The following is a 21257-nucleotide window of genomic DNA, read 5'->3' on the forward strand; positions in this document are numbered from 1 at the left end:
AGAAAGCATATGAAAATTTTCAAGAGAAATGTTCTGGAGAATTCTAGAAAATAAAAGATTTAACAATGGTTGTATTCAAGTAATTAAGGATATGCATGCATAAGTTGTTGTGTTCAAATACAAGGTGGTTTGATCAAGTATTTTCTTATTTCAATTCTATTACATCAAGGATCAACATTAAGCTCATATCTTTTCGCTTTAATCATAGATATTATTGATAATAGTTGAAAGAGGATGTACCATGGTGTGTGTGCTTTTTGTTGATGATATTCTTCTTGAAGATAAGACTAAGAGGTAGAGTTGGAAAAAAAAAAACTTAAATTATAAAGGTCAATCTCTAAACATTTTCATTTGAATAGATCTAAAACTAAATACATTGAGTGTAACTAGATCTAATAGTGGGATTATGACATTAGGTGATCAAGTCATTCAAAAGAGTGCACATTTTAGATATCTCGAGACAATTGTTCAAAGCAATGGTGAAATAAATGGGAATGTTATGTTATTAGTAGAATTCAAGTTGAATAGTTAAAATGGAGGAATACATCGGGCTTGTTATATGATGGAAAAGTATTCTTCAAACTTAAAAGAAATTTTTTTAAGATGATGGTGAGACCTACAATACTTTATAATGCAAAATGTTGGTCATTAAAAGAGAAGCATAAAATTTAGTGTATGGAGATGTGGATGCTAAGGTGGATGAGAGGCTTTATAAATAGAGACAGAATATGAAATGCATATATACGTGAAAAGGCTGGAGTAGCTCCAATGACAAATAAAATTAGATAGAGTTGTTTTAGATGATTGGGTCACATAAAACGTCAGCCTTCTGATGACTCATTTAGGAGAGTAGATGTATTAACTCCAATCTATGTTAAGAGAGGTAGAAGAAGACAAAAAATTGGATTAAAAAGTATTAGAAATGATATTGTTTTATTATATTTAAATGAGAATTTAATTCTTAATAAGATAAATAGAGAAAAAATATTCATATAGCTGACTCTACATAGTACAATAAAGACTTGATGCTATTGTTGTTGTTGTTGTTGTGATTGATCAAATGTTTTAATCACATATTTTTTATTTCTGATACAATTTTGCATCATGTGCTCCAGGTGCAATTTTCTCGGCTCATGTGTATTACATGAACATATATAATCACATCACATTATCAAGCATTCTAGAATTTTCTGGGCTATTAGTTGGGCAGCACAACATTTTCTAAAATATTTTTGCAGTAAAAGAAACTTTGGCCAAACTATCAGCAAACTAATGCAATTATGCTAAGTAAAGAAAGAAGTCTAAATAATTTCAGCTGAAAGATAATTCATAACAATTATGTGAACAAACAATACAGGTACTAAAACACTGATGTTTACCATCATAACAGTAAAACAAAAGTACTTCTATTCACTATGAACTGTAGAATTGTCTGAATTTTAGCACAATAACTTGATAAGGGAAAAAAAAACCTTATTTTAAGCATCATCTTCATTACCTGTTGAACAATTTCGGTCCAATATGATGGGCTCTGCTTCTCACTTGGATCTGCCCTGCCTTCTTTCTCCTTCTTGAGCCCTCAACATGGACTGAAACCTCACTTGTCTTCAACCTCACATGGTGGTGAAGGCCACTTCTTTGTCTCCTTTTTAATGAACTGTGGCTCTTTGGATACAAAGATCGTCTCAGTCGATCTTTCCGTCTGTCCCTAACCGACTTTCGCCTATTCGTGACTCTAATGCTCTCATAATCGTCTGAAGGGTCAGTGTCAGTCCTGCTGAACTCCTCTTCCATGTCCTCGAACCTTCCTCGATAGACTCGCTTAGTGTCCTTCAGTTTATGCCAGAAGAAGCAGCTGATATCCTCCAATGCCGTCCAGTATGCCTCACAAGCAGCCCAGGTCATTTTGCAAAAACTTCTCCCAATGCATTGGATGATGCCAACTTTGAACAAGAGGTAAAAGAAGAGCAGAACTGTGAAGAAAAAGCAAAAAGTATTTTAGTTCACTAAAACTTTAAATAACCAATTCACCGCCCTAGTGTGCTTAGGGTAATTCAGCAAGGTTTAACAGCCTCTTTTGAACTTTCAATTGATATCAGAGCAAACAATGAAGTATTTTGTTAATCTTTTCAGAATTTGATAGTTCTTTACCTAAGGCATTTAGGGATGTCACTATCTTAGTAAATCTTGGGTACATATTAGAGATAGTCTCATTTGATTTTATGTGAAATAGTTCGTAATCATGCAATAGTAAGTTTTAAACAAGATTGTTTGACCTTATTTATACCTTCGTATGTAATGCATAGTCTATCCCATATTTTCTTGTCAATTGTACATGTAGAGACTCTTATATAGTCTTTTGATTTAAGTGCATAAAAAAATAATTTAAACATTTTGCATTAAGTTGTGTGTAGTCTTTATTCTCAAAACTCCATTCATTAAAAGAAATTTCTTCCTTATGCCATTAATAATATGAGATGGTGTATATCCAACTTGAATTATATGTCACATACGATAGTCAATAAATTGTAGAAACATAGACATGCAAATTTTTCAAAAATCAAAAGACAGGTTATCAAACAATGGTGGACAGGTTATTGAATAACCCTCCACAATATTTCTATTTCCAAATTGTGGCATTAATCTTTTTCCCTACAATTTTCAAAAAGAAAAAAACAATTCTCCACAAAAATTCAACTAAAACTTTTTCAGAAAGTAACAATCACCCCAAATGAACTATAAATTAACTAGATTGCTCAAAAAATGACTGTCATAATGTTTCAAGCATACTTCTATTTGCATTTTAAGAACATTGAATTGTAATACACAAAGACATAATGCTTACTTATATAGGTGAGCACGGATACAATAAACAGTCTCACAAGACTAGCAATGCATATATGCTCTATGAAGCAGATCAAGTCCCATGTCCCTGAACAAATGCCCCTGTGCAAAGCCAAATAGATACATATAAGAGAGCTACTAAATGATCGTAAAATATCTATTTACATAATATTACGACAATGAAAGAGAGAACCCCCTCAGAAGGTAACATTTCACAAATTTTTCCTTGATCTTAAGTGCAGGGAAAAAAACTTCTGTCCAAATTCAAAAATGAAAGAAAAATGCACCTCATGTAGAAAAATAAATATCTGATGTACTAAACACTTAATTCTCTATAGCCAACCTTTTTGGAATATGATATTGTCCAAATTTTTTGTCCTACGAAGTCGTCTATCGATGTGGCATGCAATATATTACTGAAGTAACATCCCAATTGACTATTAGGATTAGTTTTTTTTCTTTGAGAGACTGAGTGAATTTACTCGCAGCAGCTACTGCATTCAAACCCTCGCCTCCTTTGTAGAAGTTAAGGTCCTCAATCACAGGGCCACATAACCTTATGTTGTTTTAAGGGTAAGATCTTAATATATTACACCTGTCATTCAGACTAATTTTTAGGAGAAATATTTTAACAAAATAATATTTTCATCTTTTTAATTATTAAAAAAGAACACTGAATATATGAACCAACAAAATTTGAGAAAGAGCAAAATTGGAAGATAGATTTTAAAACGTCAATCTAAAGTGGAAGTTGAGGCAAAAGATCTATGATGCACAGACAAGGACACGGCGACACGGACACGACACGACATGGACACGGGACACGTCAATTATTGAAAATATAAGACACGAACACGGTATTATAGTTTTTATATTTTAAAAATAGTGTATAAAAATTAAATAAGTATACTTCTAAAAATAATTTAGAAATAATATGTCATTTAACTAGAATTTCTGCTTAAAATGATTAATATTTGGATATCAAGAGTCGGGCGTCTATGCAGTTTATCAGCCATCGAGAGAGGAGATGTCAAGAGTCCGGAATTGATGTTATGCAATAAATATTGGGCATCAATATTAAGAGTATGTTTATCGTCGATATTGAGAGGGTGATTGATTTGGTGTTGTAGATAAGAAATAAGAAGTTTAATTTTTATATTTTAAATAAGTAAAAAATTTAAATACATGAAATGATATTTTAAAAAATTCATAAAATATTTAAGATACGCGTGTCGGATACGCGTGTCCAATTTGTATTTAATCTTTTTTTTTTAATTGGACACGTTTTCGGTGTGTCTGACTCGTGTCGGACGCGTGTAGTGTCAGATACGGTGTTGGACATTGCATGCCTCTTTGAGGAGAAGTGTCGGTACATCATAGCAAAAGATTGAGATAGCTTTTCACCTCATCAAAGCATGCTCCTCCATTCACCATGAAGATTTGAGATTTCCCATGACTAAAGGACATAGTGATTATTCTGTCCATATATCTAAATGAATTGTGAAAGACCATATGTTAAAAATCCTAGAGACTTATGGGATGACATAGATTGAGTACTCTATCCTATGATATTTAAGAATGTCAAACAAATTGCTTTTTTGGCCCATAAGCATATTTTCTCACAACGACGACAACATCAAGCCTTTATCCCACTACATGGGATTTTTTTTCTCACAACAGCAACATAATGCATAAATTATTGACCAACGACTACTTCGGTATTTATAATTAAAAAAATTATTGAAAAGGATCCTTACCTCAAGAGGAAAATACAAAAAAAAAAACAAAAACATCTAATTTCAATATGCTATTTAAACATCAGAAAATCAAAAAGGATCCTTAACTAGTTGCTAAAATTTTCAAAAGGCTAAAATTAAAAAAAAAATAATTGAATCTACAAAGACAGAACTTATAAGCTTTTTACCAAATCAAATGATAATAATTTTATATGGAAAAACTTATAGAAGAAGCACTTAATGCCAAAACATGATATGTTTTTAGCACTGGTTCAATTGCAAAAGTTTATCAAATTCATAAACATCGCAATTTAAAGATCAGAAAATCAAAAAAAAAATCTAAAATCAAAATGATAGAATCTCATGCTAAAATTTTTATGGGTAGTGTGCATATACGAAGCATCATACATCAAAAAGATTAAACAAAGAAGGCAATTAAAAGAGAGGAATAACCAGCAAAAATTGTGAAATATAAGTTGCAAACATAAAAAAATCAGGTTGCAAGTCGAACCATCAACTTTCTTGGAGGGGCCTCATTACAATGTCATTTTCACATGACCTCACAAATGAAGTTATCACATCAACGTTAAAGCCCACCATTGATCAACACTAACACCATCATCATTCACCAAACATGATGCCATCTTCACCACCCTCAATTCCTTCCATTGTTCGCTACCACACAACTCTAATAATTACTGTCGACCAATGTTGATACCTACTATAAAGTAAAATTGATTCCAATCATTGACCAATGCTGTCGTCGACCAATGTTAAAGCCTGACGTCACCCAATGCTAAAATTTGTAAGACACTGATGTCTTATGCAAGTTTTTCCTAGTTTTAAATCTCCTTTTCTAAATGAAGAATGATAGAGCATACCATCGATGTTTCTGATCAACATCATTAGGTACTGGCTAATATAAAATGTCTATTAGTTACTGTTAAATCTCAACCTTACGATCCCAAAGATATCCACGGCTGTGAACAGTAATCCGTGGGAAGACTACATGGATTGCATTAATTCCTCCCATTAATTTAGGAATAATTATATTCATGTTATTATAAGAATTATTTGTTTCCTTATCGATACACCTTGTATAGATCTATAAATAGGGAATAGATTGCTTAATAAAATTCAAGCTTTTCCTTCTCATATTCTCCGTTTTAACAGTTACCGATATCTAACACCAACCTTTCCACAAAGAAGATGACTAAGCAAACCACCTCTTATTGTGCGATGCCCGACAATGATTGACCCTGATGTTCATCAGCTATCACATCAACAACTACCTTCTTGATCGCTTGATCTCTCCTTTTATAAGGAGAATAACCAAAGTAACCACCCACCATTACCAGATAATAATTCTTGCATCTGAATAATTCTACTTCCACCACAAGAGAAATCTTCTACAATTAATATCTAACGTAGTGTATCAATGCCTTGTTATACTTTGTAATATAACACTAGAGTCGGAGGAGGTTCTTCAATACTAAGATTATAAACTCTCCCTATCGCCATAAATGTCCTAGTATGCTACAAGCACAACTCCAAAGTAGTTAAAGGATTTAACCTTTACATAATTTAAGTGTTATTTCTTATGCTATTCCCATAATTAGAAGGCAAATTTCAAAACTTTTCTTCCCATATTGTCTTTAAAAAGAGAGTTGAAAAAAAAGAAGAATCCATCCAAAATTCTAAAAAGGAATATGAAAATTCACCTAATATTCTAAATAATATACGAGTTCCCTTACTCAGTTCATATCTTTTTTTCCCTCCCCTATGATTAATTCAACTCATATGTCGACAACCGTAGGAAGCAGCCTTAAGAAGTGCTAATGGTGTTCTTAAAACATAATGATGGCTTTGAAAGTGATTTCTTGTTTCGGTGATAGTAGTCTCATGAAAATTCGTCCATTGGAAGCAACATGGGTAAGTTTCACAACATTTACGAAAGACCATGTCAAATGACTGAAGGGTTCAACTGCTCAGGGAGATCGATTTCAGCCAGAATTAGAGTTGGATGGCATCCTATGGTAAGCTAAAAGCTTTTGACATATGAACCTGGACTTTGACATAAACAGATTCCTAAGGCAAAAAGCAAATGGTTTATGGTTTGATTATTAATTTGCAAGCATTGATTAGAGCATTGTAATTCTTCTTCGTTTCCTTTCACTCAACGTCGGAGCATTCAGATGCTTTCATAATATTAAGGCATGTTAGCATTTCATTTCAAAAATGTTGGTGACTCTCTGTTCATGCATTCATAGGGAGACATCCGCATAAACAACATAAGAGACGGTACAATCTGGGAGCCTCTCAAACACTGGTGGTAGTAGACAAAGACTTGATCCTTGCATGCATGGGAAACATCAAAAGTGAGTTATTCTTTTGACATGGCAAGTTCAAGATAGTGTTTTAAATGGCGAGGCTAGGGAGATTTTCCAAGCTATAAGAAATTTTGATGGAGACAGAAAGGCTTTGTTGTTCTTCTAGCTAGTTGACATCAACGAATTACTAAGCTGAAAAAGTATAAGCTTTTGTGCATCTAGTCTTCTAAATTTAACAACTCTATTGAAATGTGATGCAAGTAGTTTGCAGGCTAATATAGATCTGCATGTATTGGTTTGAATTTTTCAAAACTTTTTCATTTCACTTTACTAAAATTCCCAACACCCAAATGCGTTCCTAATGTCAAGCTATGTTGCTAAACTTTCAAGAATATTAATTTGCGTCTTATTGAATCCTATAATTTGGCTTTATTTAAATTTCAGTTGATCCTACTCACCCTAAAAATGAGTTAATTATTCTAATGAATTATTATTTTTATTCAAATGAACTAGTTAATGGTCTTAATTAATAGAGCCTAGGGCTAGATTAAGGACTAAATTTTAATTAGTGATTAAATTAATTGCCAACACAAGTAACTTTTTTTAATATTTTTATATTTTTGGATTAAAAAAGATTTATTTATTTATTTTTTAAATAAATAAACAAATAATGAGGCAGGTCCAAAAAGCCATTGATCAGACCAACTACTTAAATGGACATACAAGAGGTCTTCACGGATTTCACCCCATATCCAATATTGGTCACTGTCTAATGCATGAAGGGGGACAGATAATCAAACCATTGTAGTCTTCCATCGTTGTGAATCTTCATTGCAAACCAGGATGATGTCCACTATCATTAGGTCTAGAATGCTAGAGATCATATTGAATTATTTTGACTCAATCCTAAGATGGGATTATATTGACTCAACATTAGTTCATTAGAAATCTTATAACTTAGAAGGATCAAACTATTTTGTTAGGATAAAAAACTTTATTATCTTGAAGATGTTACATTAGTTAATTAAAAAGGTTGTTCGCACAATAGTAAAAATTTCCTGCTTGTATTCGACAAAAAATTACACAGGCATGCGATAAGTTTTATAATTGGCTGATAAACCAATAAAGGTCAAGCAAATAACTCAATCTCCAAAGTGTGCCAATTTAAAAAGTAAAATCATAGAGGATAAAAGCATTAAAAAAGAAAATCATTGAGGAAAAAAGCAACTCAAAAATAAATGAAAGAATATTTAGCACATCTGATACCTATATCTCATAGAACAAAAAGAGGCATGCGTGCATGCATGCAAGCAAAAACGAGGAAATATGCTCATAGATGGATACATAGAAATGAATAGAATGAGATCATTCAAATCTCTAGATGAACACCATGAATGAAAAACTTACTCGCATGACCTGCCAAAGATGGCCTTTATAGGTGCCACAAAAGCACTGCCAAGAACTGAAACAATGCCACTAGCAGCTTTACTTACAACTGCTCCCATTGAAAGCAGATAGTCTTTGCCTAATCCATAAGCGACTCCCACATCATATTATTCTGATCAACAGAACCATTCACATTTAATGGTAGCTTGAGCCAAGAAAAAGGTAAGATAAACAATTAAAATAAATATTTCCAAGCAGTAAACACCGGGAAAAAGAAATTAAATTATCATACACCATAAAACCATATTGAGGCATTCATAATCATAGTTTAAACCAGAGATTTTTTAAGAATGTTGTTATTAATAGAAAAGTTTTCTTTCTTTTCGAGAACTGATGAAATAGACTGTTCATTAAGATGCTGTTTGGTAGCATAATTTAAGCAGTATTTGCAGTAAATACAGCCAAATGGTTAAAAGGGCAAAAATAAAGTCTACAGCTTTCTAAATACTGGATTTACTAGTTCGGCGTGTTTAAGTAATTTAGATGAATGGAAAGAATACCCGTCAGTTCCAAGGAAAGAATATTTGTCAATGCCTTCGCAACCAAGCACTTGTCGTGACTTCTTTCTTTCTCGTCGAGGGTTTCGGGTAAGAGCAGTTGAGGGAGAAAGACAAGGATTTCCGACACACCTCCGGTTCCCGTCGTGATGCCCAGCGCTACTTCCATCCTTCGGGTTAGGGGTGTCAAGACATGATCCGAAAATCCGATTCGAACCCGACACAAAAATTTCAGGTTCAGGTCAACCCAAAACGTGTTGTGTTCGGGTCGGGTTTTTGACCCGTTTCAAACTCAGGGTTGGGTTCGGGTTAACCCGGAAACCTGAAAATGACTCTGTTTTGACCCGGAATAATGTAGTTCCGCACATTTACGGGATTTGGTCATGCTTCACAGCGAGCGAACTTCATTGCTTCTGATCAAAATGACGTAACTTCCAATCGCTGATTGGAAGGGAACATCATCCGTGGAGTGAAGTCGAACAACAACGACGAGAAAGAGAAGATAAAAAGCAAACCCTAGAAGCCTCTAAGCAGACGAAAGTGATGAAAATGTCGTAGGAGCGAAGTTGAATTGTAACAAATGAGTCGAAGAAGCGGCTCGAGCAATCTCCACACCTCGTTCGGCGGAACAAAGCGGAACATAAACGACGAAAAAGAGAAGATAAAAAAGCAAATCATAGACGCGCACGAAAGGGAGAAAGTTACCTTCACAACGAGCGAGCTCCCATCGTTGCTTCCAATCAAAATGTTGTAACTTCCAATAACATCATTGAAGGAGCAAAGTAACTACAACGGAGCCGAATAAGCGACTCGTGCGATCTCCACAGTCCACACCTCCTGTGAAATGAAGCCGAATAGCACAGCGAGCGAACTCTCGTCGTTTTGCTTCCAATCAAAATATGTGAGTCGGTTTCGGGTTGACCCAACCCGAACCTGAAGCGGGTTGGGTTCGGGTCCAAAAAACCAACCTGTTTGCAAAAACGGGTCGGGTTCATATCGGGTCAAATAGTCTTGGGTCAGTTTCGGGTTGGACCCGAACCCGACTCGTGACCCGATTTTGACAGCCCTACTTCGCGTAGGACACAAAAGGGGATAACAATGAGGAATTTCGATTAATAGGTGTGTAGCAGTCAGTTTATTTTTAATTTTTGTGTTATTGTTAATAATAATGGTTAATTTATTAAAAAGATGTTAAGTTACATAAATTAATATTATTTATAATTTAATTTGATAAATAAATTTTAGGTTTAATTAAATTTCTAAATACAGGGTAATCTCTCGAACCATAAAATGGAGGAATGCATAAAGATAAAGGATTAAGGAGTCAAAGGGTTTTTTTAACTAAGTATCGTTTAAGTTTTAATTAAGTGATTAATTAACGAAAAAAAAAATTTAAACTCGCCAAAGTCTAAGAAACCTTGCTACTTTACCAACCCGACGACTCCCCATTTCCTCTGCTCTATTAGCGAAAAAGGCAATCGGCTGCTTGCGAAATCCGGAGATCCTCGACTCCACTAAGTGTGAATTTTTTTTTTAAGTTTAAGCTTGATTAAGTTGTTTTATATAAGGTTAAGGCATGTTAAAATGTTAGATTTCTGAATAACAAAATATGAAGGAATGAATGATGTGGCATATTTTATTTGTAATGTATGAATAGAAGATGAGAATATGTTGTGATTGTTTCATTTCTTTGAGGTAAGATTTTGGTAGTTTTGATGAAAGAGATATTTTTGAGTATATAGTACTAGTGAAAGAGTTTTTTCTTTTTGTTGAAAATTTTTTTTGTAGAGAAAAGATGTGAATTTTGAGAGCTAAGACATATAATATTAGTGAATCTCAGAACTAATTTGGTGAATAAGCTAATATTTTGGAGAATATATATATATATATATATATATATTTAATTTCTTTAGCTAAATATACTTAAATTTTATTTTTTTAATAAGGTATTATTAAGCTTATTTAGATAAATATTTTGATCGTTTCATTTCTTAGAGCTAAAGATGTTAGTTTAATCATAGGTATTAGCGATATGTAATGGCATAATAATGTATGGATGTGAAGCATCATTTATTCTTATCTATGATGGACAATTGTCTTTAGATGATAGAAATATTGACCAGCATATGTTGGTGGAAGTTACCAGCCCTTGCAAGTGGGTGTTAAAACGAACTTAGATCAAATGAAGATTAGGGTCTTGAAAGCCCTTAAATATGATAAATCGAAGTACACAGTGAACTTGATTTGTCGTCTTCCCTTAAAGAATGAGTTCATAGCTGCTCTTGCGGAGGATGATGAGGTATATCAGATGGTGTTACTGCATGCAATTGGAGAGATACTTCTACTTTATGTAGAGGTCGAAGATATTAATGCAGAAAATTTAGTTGTTAATCAATTAACATCTCAATTGAATAAGATATTTACTTTCGATAGGGTGGCAGAAGACGGTTCGACGAATCCAAGTTTCATGCTGCAATATGCTGAGAAAAATTTTCATTTAAATGCATATTAAATAAATTATAATTATCTGAAAAATCACAATTGGTAACAAAATATCGTTTATGTGATAAAGTGAACGCCGAAGAAGTTTTTGTCGGAATGTACTAGGAACTTCTGAGAGACCATCGATCAATGTTGATGATGGTTATGAAACGACTGGATCGAGCGATCCAACTCCTAATGATGGTGATGATGACGCACAATACCATTTATATGAAGTGAATATTAATATGAACCCTGAGATACATAGAATTGTCTAATGTTATTGTTACTGAATATCGACACTGCAGAAGACATAACTATAAACAATGAATTTGTGAAGGCATATTCCACAACTCGTGAATGGGAAGAGGACGTAGCAAATGAAAGCGAATATGTTGGTAACCAAGTCGAGAAAGAATTTTTAATTCCAATAGAGTTGATGGAGGGTATGTGTTTCAATAAGAAAAAGGATTTTCAGTTTGTATTACAATGTTAGTCAATTATAAATAATGTGGAGTATGTCGTTGTAGCTTCAAACAAACAGAAAATGACAGTGATTTATGCTTAGAATGGAAAGTCAGGCATACCATGTATATGGCGTTTGCATACAAGGGGAGAAAACACCTCGGAGGCATATAAAAAATATCTTCCATGAAGAACCAACATACCTGCGCAACTCTGATTCTAGCGACAGGATACCAACAATGCAATTTTTAATTTATAAGCTACTTCATATTTCCCAGTATTAGAAGGCATATAGATTGGGAGATTATAGGTCAAATTGAATCAAAGTTCAACATAAAAGTTTCGTATATGAAAGCTTGGGATGTCAAATGGAAAGCTGTGAAGATAGTGTTTGGTAGCTGGGAGGAGTCTTTCCCAGTATTAGAAGGCATATAGATCGGGAGATTATAAGTCAAATTGAATCAAAGTTCAACATAAAAGTTTCGTATATGAAAGCTTGGGATGTCAACTGGAAAGCTGTGAAGATAGTGTTTGGGAGCTGGGAGGAGTCTTATCGAATCATAAATTTGTTCATGGATATCGTTGTGTTTTTAATGCCTGAAATCGTATATAAATACAAAGGTCTAAGACTCATAAATTTGAGAGATTATATTTCTCGTTTGGCCCTTCGATAAACGATTGGGCCTATTGTTGTCTTGTTCTTTGCCTTGACGGCACATTTCTGTTAGGTAAATACCGATGTACTTTTCTTATCGTTGTGGGAATTGATGCTAACAATGGATTGTACCCCCTCGGTTTCGCGATTGTAGAATCAAAATATGTTGATTCATGGGTGTGGTTTCTGAGACATATGTATATACTAATTCCAGTTGTTCGTACCCGAATTGATTTATGCATTATATCCGACAGGCACGATGATTTGGTGCATGTTTGTTGTGAAATTTTTTCAAATGCTTCATATCGTCATTGTCCACGACGCCTGCGTGATAACTTTAAGAAAACAATGTGCCAAATGTGTGCTGGAGACGTTGAGTTTTTGTTCCAGAAGATGTACATGAAAGGTAACACTGATGACTCAATGGTCTTTGGTAGATACATGATATATATGATAAAGATGAAGGCTGAAATTCAACAATGATTGGTGGAGCGTGAACTTACGTCGTGGCCTTTAACTTATGATAGAATATTTCGTTATGGAATCATGACAACTAATGCATCAGAGTCATTTAATGGAGTCTTTAAAAGAGCTAGGAGTTTGTTCGTTCAAGTGTTGGTTACAGTAATTTACTATAATATTATGGCATTGCATTTGCGAAGAACAAAGATTCTAAAGGATTTGCAATTGATGTCACCAGTCCTTTCGCACTAAGAGTATAAGCCTCACTACGAAAGATCGAGCAAGAAGCACTTAGGTTACCACAACCCATTCGAATCAATATGCGTTAGTTCCAAGTGATTGATATGTCATCTCGGTTTTTTGGGGTTAATTTAATAGATTATAAAAATTGCATTTATAGTTGTGGGAAGATAATTATATATTATATCCCGTGTGCACACGTAGTAAGTTGCATTTCAATGCTAGGGCAAAGTCACTACAATTACGTCTCAGAATATTACAACTTAGACAATTATAAAATGACCTATGTTGGTCAATTTCATAACATTTAATATCGATCCAATTGAGACAACATGGTCCAGCAAGTAGCATATACCCACTCCCCCCAAATTTTAAAAGACGTACTGGGAGACCTAGAACAAATCATTTTAGAAACACAATGGATGAGGGAAGAGGAAAAAGCAACAGACAATGTAGTGCATGTGGCTCAGTAGGACATAACAGGGCAACTTGTCAAACTAAGTGAGCATAATGTTTATTTATTAAATATAATGATTATTCTTGTTAATAGTTAGCAAATTCAATTTCTTCGTAAATGTAAGAATATTTTCTTTACATTTGAAATGTTATTTATAATGACCTTTGAATATTAATTTGTAAAATTTATACATTTCAAGTTTTCAACGTATAAATTATTTGTATATATAATGAATATTAATATTTTACTTAAGTATATGCGTTTCATTTGTAGATGTCATCAAAATTTTGTTTCGGTTTAATATAGTTTTGCTTCTGATTGTAAAGATTTCTCATATATTCATTATAAAATATTATATTGGAGGTTATTTCATACTTGTTGATGGTACATGTCTACATAAGTGACCTATCAACTATTTTAAGTTTCATAAAGGCTTTGATTTTTGTGGGTCTGGACAGTGTGAACCAGATGAGGTACAGGAGTATGTACCACTACTAACTTACAGCTTTGGTTCAGAGGTGGTCGCAACTAAAGAATACTTTTCACCCCTCTGTTGGTGAAATGAGTTCACATTGCAGGATGTCTCAATGATATTAGGGATACAGATTGATGGACTTGATTTTGTTGGCCACACGGTTGTTGGTGCAGGCAGACGATGGTTGAGTTGGCCGGATTGATGTGATGATTTACTTGGACAGCATCCAGACCCTGATGTTTTGTATCATGACCCATTCAACCCACGGATTACAGCAAAATTCATGATGGGTCAGGCGCATGTACAGATATATGTTCCACTGAGATGATTGAGGTGTACACTGGAGGGACTCATACATTGATCTTTCTGAGATGATTTTTTGGAGGCATGTACGGGCTTACATTTTAGTCATGCTAGAATGTCACCTGCTACCAGATACTTCAGGCTCCGAAATTCATTTGCAATACTTGCCACTGATCGATATTGTAGACGTACTCACGTAGAGGTATAGTTCTAACTCATTTGTACATGGACTTGTCTGAAACAACCAAACCTAAATGGGCCAACATAGCAGATAACATCCACTTGTTGTAAATATGAGCTTGGGAGCATCTACATGTTGGGAAACCTCTGCTTCATGTCTCATTTTCTGTTCAGCTCAACGGTTGAAGTATTATCATAAGGTAATTTGTTTTATTTATATTATAAATGTTTATTACTATTACTAAAATGTTAATAGTGTGAATTAGGTGGAATGAGAAACGATTATGGTATGTGCCTACAGGGAATGTTTTGATGTACAATGACGAGCTGGATGGCTTACTGGAGAGTCAGGTATGTTAAATATATTTATATTGATAAATTTTATTCATATTAGTTTGATTTTGTGAAGATTATATATTCTAATATATTTAATGATACAAGTAATATGGGAACCGTACATTAAATATATTTAATGATATAGGTAATATGGGGATACAGATTTCATGCGCAGATGACATCCATATTACATGTATCATTAAATATATTAATGAATCTCTGTGGTGTACAGTTCACATATTACATGTATCATTAAATATATTAGAATATAATATAAATAAAATTTATCAATATAAATGTAATTAACATATCTTACTCTTTAGTAAGCATGCTCATCCATTTACGCCAAAACACTCCCTGCATATACCTCCCGTAATCGTTTTTAATTTCACCTAATTCACACATTAATATTTTAGTAATAATAATAAAAATTTATAATATAAATAGAATAAATTAACTTATATTAACACTCAAACCGTCAAATTGAATAAGAAATAGGACATGAAGCTGAAGTCTCCCAACATGTAGATGCTCCCAAGCTCATATCTGCAACAAGTGGATGCAGCCTACTATGTTGGCATGTTTATGTCTGATTACTTGAGATAGCTTCATGTAAAAATGAGTTAAAAATGCACCTCCAAGTGAGTACGTCCAAAATATCGTTATGTCCTCCATTAGTGGCAAATACTGTAAATGAATTTCGGAGCCTCAATTATCTGATAGCAAACAGCCAGACAACATCCAAGCAGGAATAAAATGTAAGCCCGCACATACCTCCAAAAAATCATCTAAAAAAATCAATGTACGAGTCCCTCCAGAAAGTCCACCTAAATCATCTCAGTGGAACACACGCCTGCGCATACGCCTGACTCATCCTGAACTTTACTATAATCCATGGATTGAATGGGTCATGGTACAAAAGATCAGGATTTGAATGTTGTCTAAGTAAATCATCATAGCAATCTAGCCAACTCAACCATAGTTTGTCTGCAGCTACAACTATGTGGCCAACAAAAGCATGTCTATCAATATGTATTCCCAATATCATCGAGACATCCTGCAATGTGACACTCATTTCACCAACAGGGAGATGAAAAATATTCGTCTATTGCGACCACCTCTCAATCAGAGCTGTAAGTGGTGGTCCTATCTGCATCTCATCTGGCTCGCACTATCTATACCCACAAAAACTAAAGCCTCCATAAACCTAGGACAGTTGATAAGCCTCTCATGCACCATCAGCAAGTGTGAAACAACCTCCAATATAGTACCTTATAATGAATATATGAAAAATCTTTACAATCAGAAGCAATAACTACATTAAACTGAAATAAAATTTTGATGGCATCTACAAATTAAGCGCATTTACCTAAGTATAATATTAATATTCATTATATAACAAATAATTCATACGTTGAAATGTATCAATTTTATAAATTAATAGTCAAAAGTCATCATAAGTAGCATTTTAAATGTAAAGAAAATATTCCTAAGTTTACAAAAAAATTGAATTTGCTAACTACTAATAGGAATAATCATTATATTTACCAAAAAAAATTAGATTCACCTAGTAGGACAAGTTACCTTATTATATACTACTGAGCCACATGCACTATATTGTATGTTGCTTCTAACTCTTCTCTCGTCCATTGTGTTCCTAAAACGATTTATTCTAGGTCTCCCAATACATCTTCTAAAATTTGAGGAGATGAGTGGGTGTATGCCACTAGTTGGATTATGTTATGCCCAACTGGATTGATCTGAAATATTATGACATTGATCAGCATAGGTCATTTTGAAATTGTTTAAAATATAGTATTCTGATATATAATTATGGCAACTTTGTCTTAGCATTGAAATTCAACTAACTAGGTGTGCACATGGAATATGATATATAATTATCTTCCCATAACTACAAATATAATTTTTATCATCTATTAAATCAACCCTGAAAGATCGAGATGATATGTCAATCACTTGGAACTCACGTATATTGATTTGAATGGGTTGTGGTAACCTAAATGCTTCTTGCTCGATCTTTTATAGTGTGGCTTGTACTCTTGGTGCGAAGGGACTAGTGGCATCAATTGCAGAACCTTCTAGCATCTCTATTTTTCGCAAATGTAATGTCACGACGTTATAGTAAATTGTTGTAACCAACGCTTGAACAAGCAAACTCTTATCTCTTTTAAGAACTCCATTAAATGACTATGACGCATTAGTTGTCATGACTTCATAACGAAATCTATCATCATAGGTTAGAGCCAACGACATAACTTTACGTTTCACAAATCATTAGTGATATCAGTTTTCATCTTTATCATACTATTATGCACCTATCAAAGACCATTGGATCATCAATGTTCCCTATCATGTACATCTTCTAACATGAAAACTCTACGTCACCAACACCCATTCAGTGCACTTCTTTCTTAAAATTCTCACCTAGGTGTCATAGATAGTGGCAATATGCAACATTTGAAAAAATTTCGCAACAATCACGCACCAAACCAGCGTGCCTGTCAGATATAATACATAAATCAATTTGGGTACGAACAACTAGAATTAGTATATGCATTTAACTCAGAAATCATACCATGAATCAACACATTCTGATTTTACAATCGCGAAACCGAGAGGGTGCAATCCATTGTTGCCATCAATTCTCACAGCGGTAAGAAAAATGCATCGGTATTTACCTAACAAGAATGTGTCGTCAAGGCAAAGAACAAGACGACAGGTTCAACCGTTTATCAAAAAGCCAAACGATAAAAATAATCTCTTAAATATAAGAGTTTCATACCTTTGTATTTATAGAAGGTTTCAAGCATCGAAAACAAAACGACGTCTATGAATACATTTATAATTCAATAAAACTCTTCCCAGCTACCAAACACTATCTTCACAACTTTCTGTTTGGCATCCCAAGCTTTTATATACGAAACTTTTATGCTGAACTTTGATTCAATTTGTCCTGTAATCTCCAGCGGCTTGAGATCCGTGTCTTCTAATACTGAGAAATATGAAGTAGCTTATAAATTGAGAATTACATTATCGGTATCCTGTCACTAGAATCGGAGTTGTGCAGGTATGTCACTTATTCATGATAGATATTTTTCATATGTCTCTAAGACATTTCCCCCCTGCAAACAAACGTCATATACATGATATGTCTGACCAATCATTCTGAGCACAAACTAATGTCATTTTCTATCTATTTGAAGCTACAACGACAAACTCCACATTATTTATAATTGGTCAACCATGTAATGCAAACTGAAGATACTCTTTCTTATTAAAACACATACATTTTATCAGCTCTATTGGAATTGAAAATTATTCCTCAACTTGGCTACTAGCATATTCACTATCATTTGCTATGTCTTCATCCATTCACGAGTTGTTAAATATACCTTCATAAACTCAATATTTATAGATATGCATTTTGCAGTGCCAATATTCGTATAACAATAATGTTGGATCATGCTATGGATTTCAGAATTCATATCAATATTTACTTCATTTAAATGATATTGTGCGTCATCATCACCATCATTAGGAGTTGGATCGCTCGATCCACTACTCATCGTTTCATAACCATCATCGGCATTGACCAATGGTCTATCGGAAGTTCCAGGTATGTCTTGGCAAAAACTTCTTCGTCGTTCACTTCATCACATAAACGATATTTTGTTAACAATAATGAATTTTTCAAACAATTATACTTTATTTAATATGCATTTAAATAAAAAACTTACTCAGCATATTACAACACGAAACTTGAATTCGTAGAACTACATTCTATAATCTCGTCGAAAGTAAATGTCTCATGCACTTGAAATGTTAATTGCTTAGCAACTAAATTTTGTGCACTAATATCTTCGACCTCTATATAAAGTAGAAGTATCTATCAAATTGTATGTGACAACACCATCTGAGATACCTCATCATCTTCCATAGGCAATGTTATAAACTCATTCCCTGAGGAAATACGATAAACTAAGTTCACTGTGCACTTCGACGTATCATATTTAAGGACTTTCAGGACCCTAATCTTCAGTTGGTTTAAGTTTGTCTTAACAACCACTTTGAATGGCTGGTAACTCCCCCCCAACATATGTTGGTGAATATTTTTATCATCTAAAAACAATTCTCCACCATACATAATAACAAACAACGCTCTGCGTCTAAACATTACTGCATCACTATGTACCGCTAATACTTATAATTAAACTAAAATCTTTAACTCGAAGAAATGAAACAACCAAAGCATTTATCTAAATAAGCTTATATAATACATTTTTTAAAAAATAAATTTTAAATATATTTAGCCAAAGAAATTTAAAATATATACATATTTTCTCCAAAATAATAGCTCTTCACCAAATTATTTCTGAGATGCGCTAATATTATATGTCTTAGCTCTCAAAGTTCACCTATTTTCTCCACAAAAAATATTTTCCACAAAAACAAAAAATTCTTTCACTAATACTATATAATAAAAAATATCTCTTTCATCAAAAATTTCTTTCACCAAAAATACCAAAATCTTATCTGAAAGAAATAAAACAATCACAACATATTCTTATCTTCTACTCATAAATTACAAATAAAATATACCACACTATTCATTCATTCCTATTTCGCTATAAAAAATCTCACATTTTAACATACTTAACCTTATATAAAACAACTTAATCAAGCTTAAACTTAAAAAAAAAATCCACACAAACTAAATATGATATAAAAGAAAAATCATTTGAACAACCAAATTAAAAAAAATATCAAATATACTTACCTAGGAGTCAAGTATCGCCAGATTTCGCAAGAAGCCAATCGTCTTTTTCGCGAATAGGGCGGGGGAAATGGGGATTCGTCGGGTTGGTAAAGTAGCAAGGGTACTTAAAATAGAAACAAAAATTGTTGGTTAACCACTTAATTAAAACTTAAACAATACTTAGTTTTTAAAAAAAAAAAAAACTTATAAATTCTTTCTGTGTGTGATGCTGCTGTTAGAACATTAAGTTGTTTTTATTGTTTATTGCACTCATTCGTACGTATAAGAATGCATAATGGCAGAAGTAATGGAGATTATGTGCGAAATCACAAAATGGGGGACAAGAAAAAGGTGAAGGATTTAAACAACATCGGAACGGCATTAATCATAAGGTAATGTTTGTATAATAATGCATTATAATAATAATTCTATCAGAAAAAGTAAGAACTGTAAAACTAAAATAAAAAACCATTGATGTCATTACTAATGGATTTTCCTCGTGATTGTTGATGAAAGGCTACCAAAACGCTTCCAACAGATTTTCAGTCGTGGCGCTATTGATGGGGGAAATACATTGTAAAAACGATGTCACTGAAAAATCAATTGGCCATTTTCTAACCTTTCCGATGGATTGTTTGGCCCAAAAACTCTAAAACAAATAAAAAAAAGCACTAATTCATCTAAATAAGCAAATTAAAAATAAATTATTCCGTTGAATGGAAAAGAAAATGGTACTAACATGCCAACATTATACCAACATTCCAATAGAAATTCCAGAGCACCCACCGGGAGATCCTTCTGTTTGGCAACGGGATTTATGCAGGATTTGAGCAGGATATAGTGTAAATCCTACCAAACGGTATCTGAGAATCCCGAAATCTCACGCCGAGATAAATCTGCTCTTACCCTATTTTTTTGCGTAAATTCCAGATTTACTAAATCCTGGGGTTCGAAGGATTTACGGAACTTGGACGAAGAAGCGCGCAAGAGGGAGAAAGATGCTTACAGGAGCAACGTTGTTTAAGGGGCCGAGAAGCCTCGTTCGACTGTTTCAAAACTCTACTTCCCGCGATGCACGCGAAGGTGAGGCAACAATCCCACGGGAAGGTAAACGTCGTCGGAGGAGGCGAAGCACGCGACTCTTCAAAACTCATGCGAAGCAGGCGAAGTCACGTTCAGTGATAATTAGGTAAGTTACGACATCACATCCACTGGCGGGGATATATGAAAAATGCTTAGCAAATATTTATAATAAAACATTTATTATACTTTAAATTAAATATTTTAAGTATAAATTATTTTATTTATTGGACATTTAGGCCAATTAAGGCAAACTCACACACACAACGCATACACATTGACTCGAACTCTGGAACTAAGAAGCCTAAGCTCTCAACCAATAGGCCAAGGAGAGTTGTGTTGGCGGGGATATATGAAAAATGCTTAGCAAATATTTATAATAAATGGAGCTCTTCTCGTTCTGGCTGTGGTTTTTTCTGGATCATACTTGCATATTCAATTTTATTTTATAGGCTGTTGCTATAAAGCCTTTTTTTGATTTTTTAGTTTTTGG

The 21257-nt window shown here is 33.7% G+C and overlaps 1 protein-coding gene across 6 annotated transcripts; it reads right to left on the reverse strand.

The window, feature by feature from the left end:
- Positions 1-1288: 1288 nt before the first annotated feature.
- LOC110101560 lies at positions 1289-20891 on the reverse strand. Of its 6 annotated transcripts, none has more exons than XM_020829503.2 (5): positions 20691-20891; positions 19706-19808; positions 8318-8468; positions 2846-2946; positions 1289-1973 (listed from the first exon to the last, which is right to left on the reverse strand). In XM_020829503.2, the coding sequence occupies exons 3-5, from the start codon at positions 8413-8415 to the stop codon at positions 1495-1497; spliced, it is 678 nt and encodes a 225-aa protein (XP_020685162.1). In that variant the 5' UTR covers positions 8416-8468; positions 19706-19808; positions 20691-20891; the 3' UTR covers positions 1289-1494. The 6 variants fall into 6 exon arrangements, with proteins under 6 accessions (XP_020685162.1, XP_020685160.1, XP_028554861.1 ...); XM_020829501.2 differs by lacking the exon at positions 19706-19808 and adding an exon at positions 20471-20591; XM_028699028.1 differs by lacking the exon at positions 19706-19808 and adding an exon at positions 20424-20591.
- Between the last annotated feature and the right edge of the window lie 366 nt (positions 20892-21257).

The sequence above is a fragment of the Dendrobium catenatum genome, unplaced genomic scaffold (genome assembly GCF_001605985.2).
Source record: "Dendrobium catenatum unplaced genomic scaffold, ASM160598v2 fragScaff_scaffold_1209, whole genome shotgun sequence".
NCBI lineage: Eukaryota > Viridiplantae > Streptophyta > Magnoliopsida > Asparagales > Orchidaceae > Dendrobium > Dendrobium catenatum.

Coding starts and splice junctions, on each gene's coding strand:
- LOC110101560 (XM_020829502.2), bottom strand. CDS start 8,415: ATGGGAGCAGTTGTAAGTAAAGCTGCTAGTGGCATTGTTTCAGTTCTT. Junction 2,947..8,317: donor ATCTTTGGCAGGTCATGCGA/GTAAGTTTTTCA, acceptor GGCTTTGCACAG/GGGCATTTGTTCAGGGACAT. Junction 1,974..2,845: donor ATCCGTGCTCACCTATATAA/GTAAGCATTATG, acceptor TTTTCTTCACAG/TTCTGCTCTTCTTTTACCTC.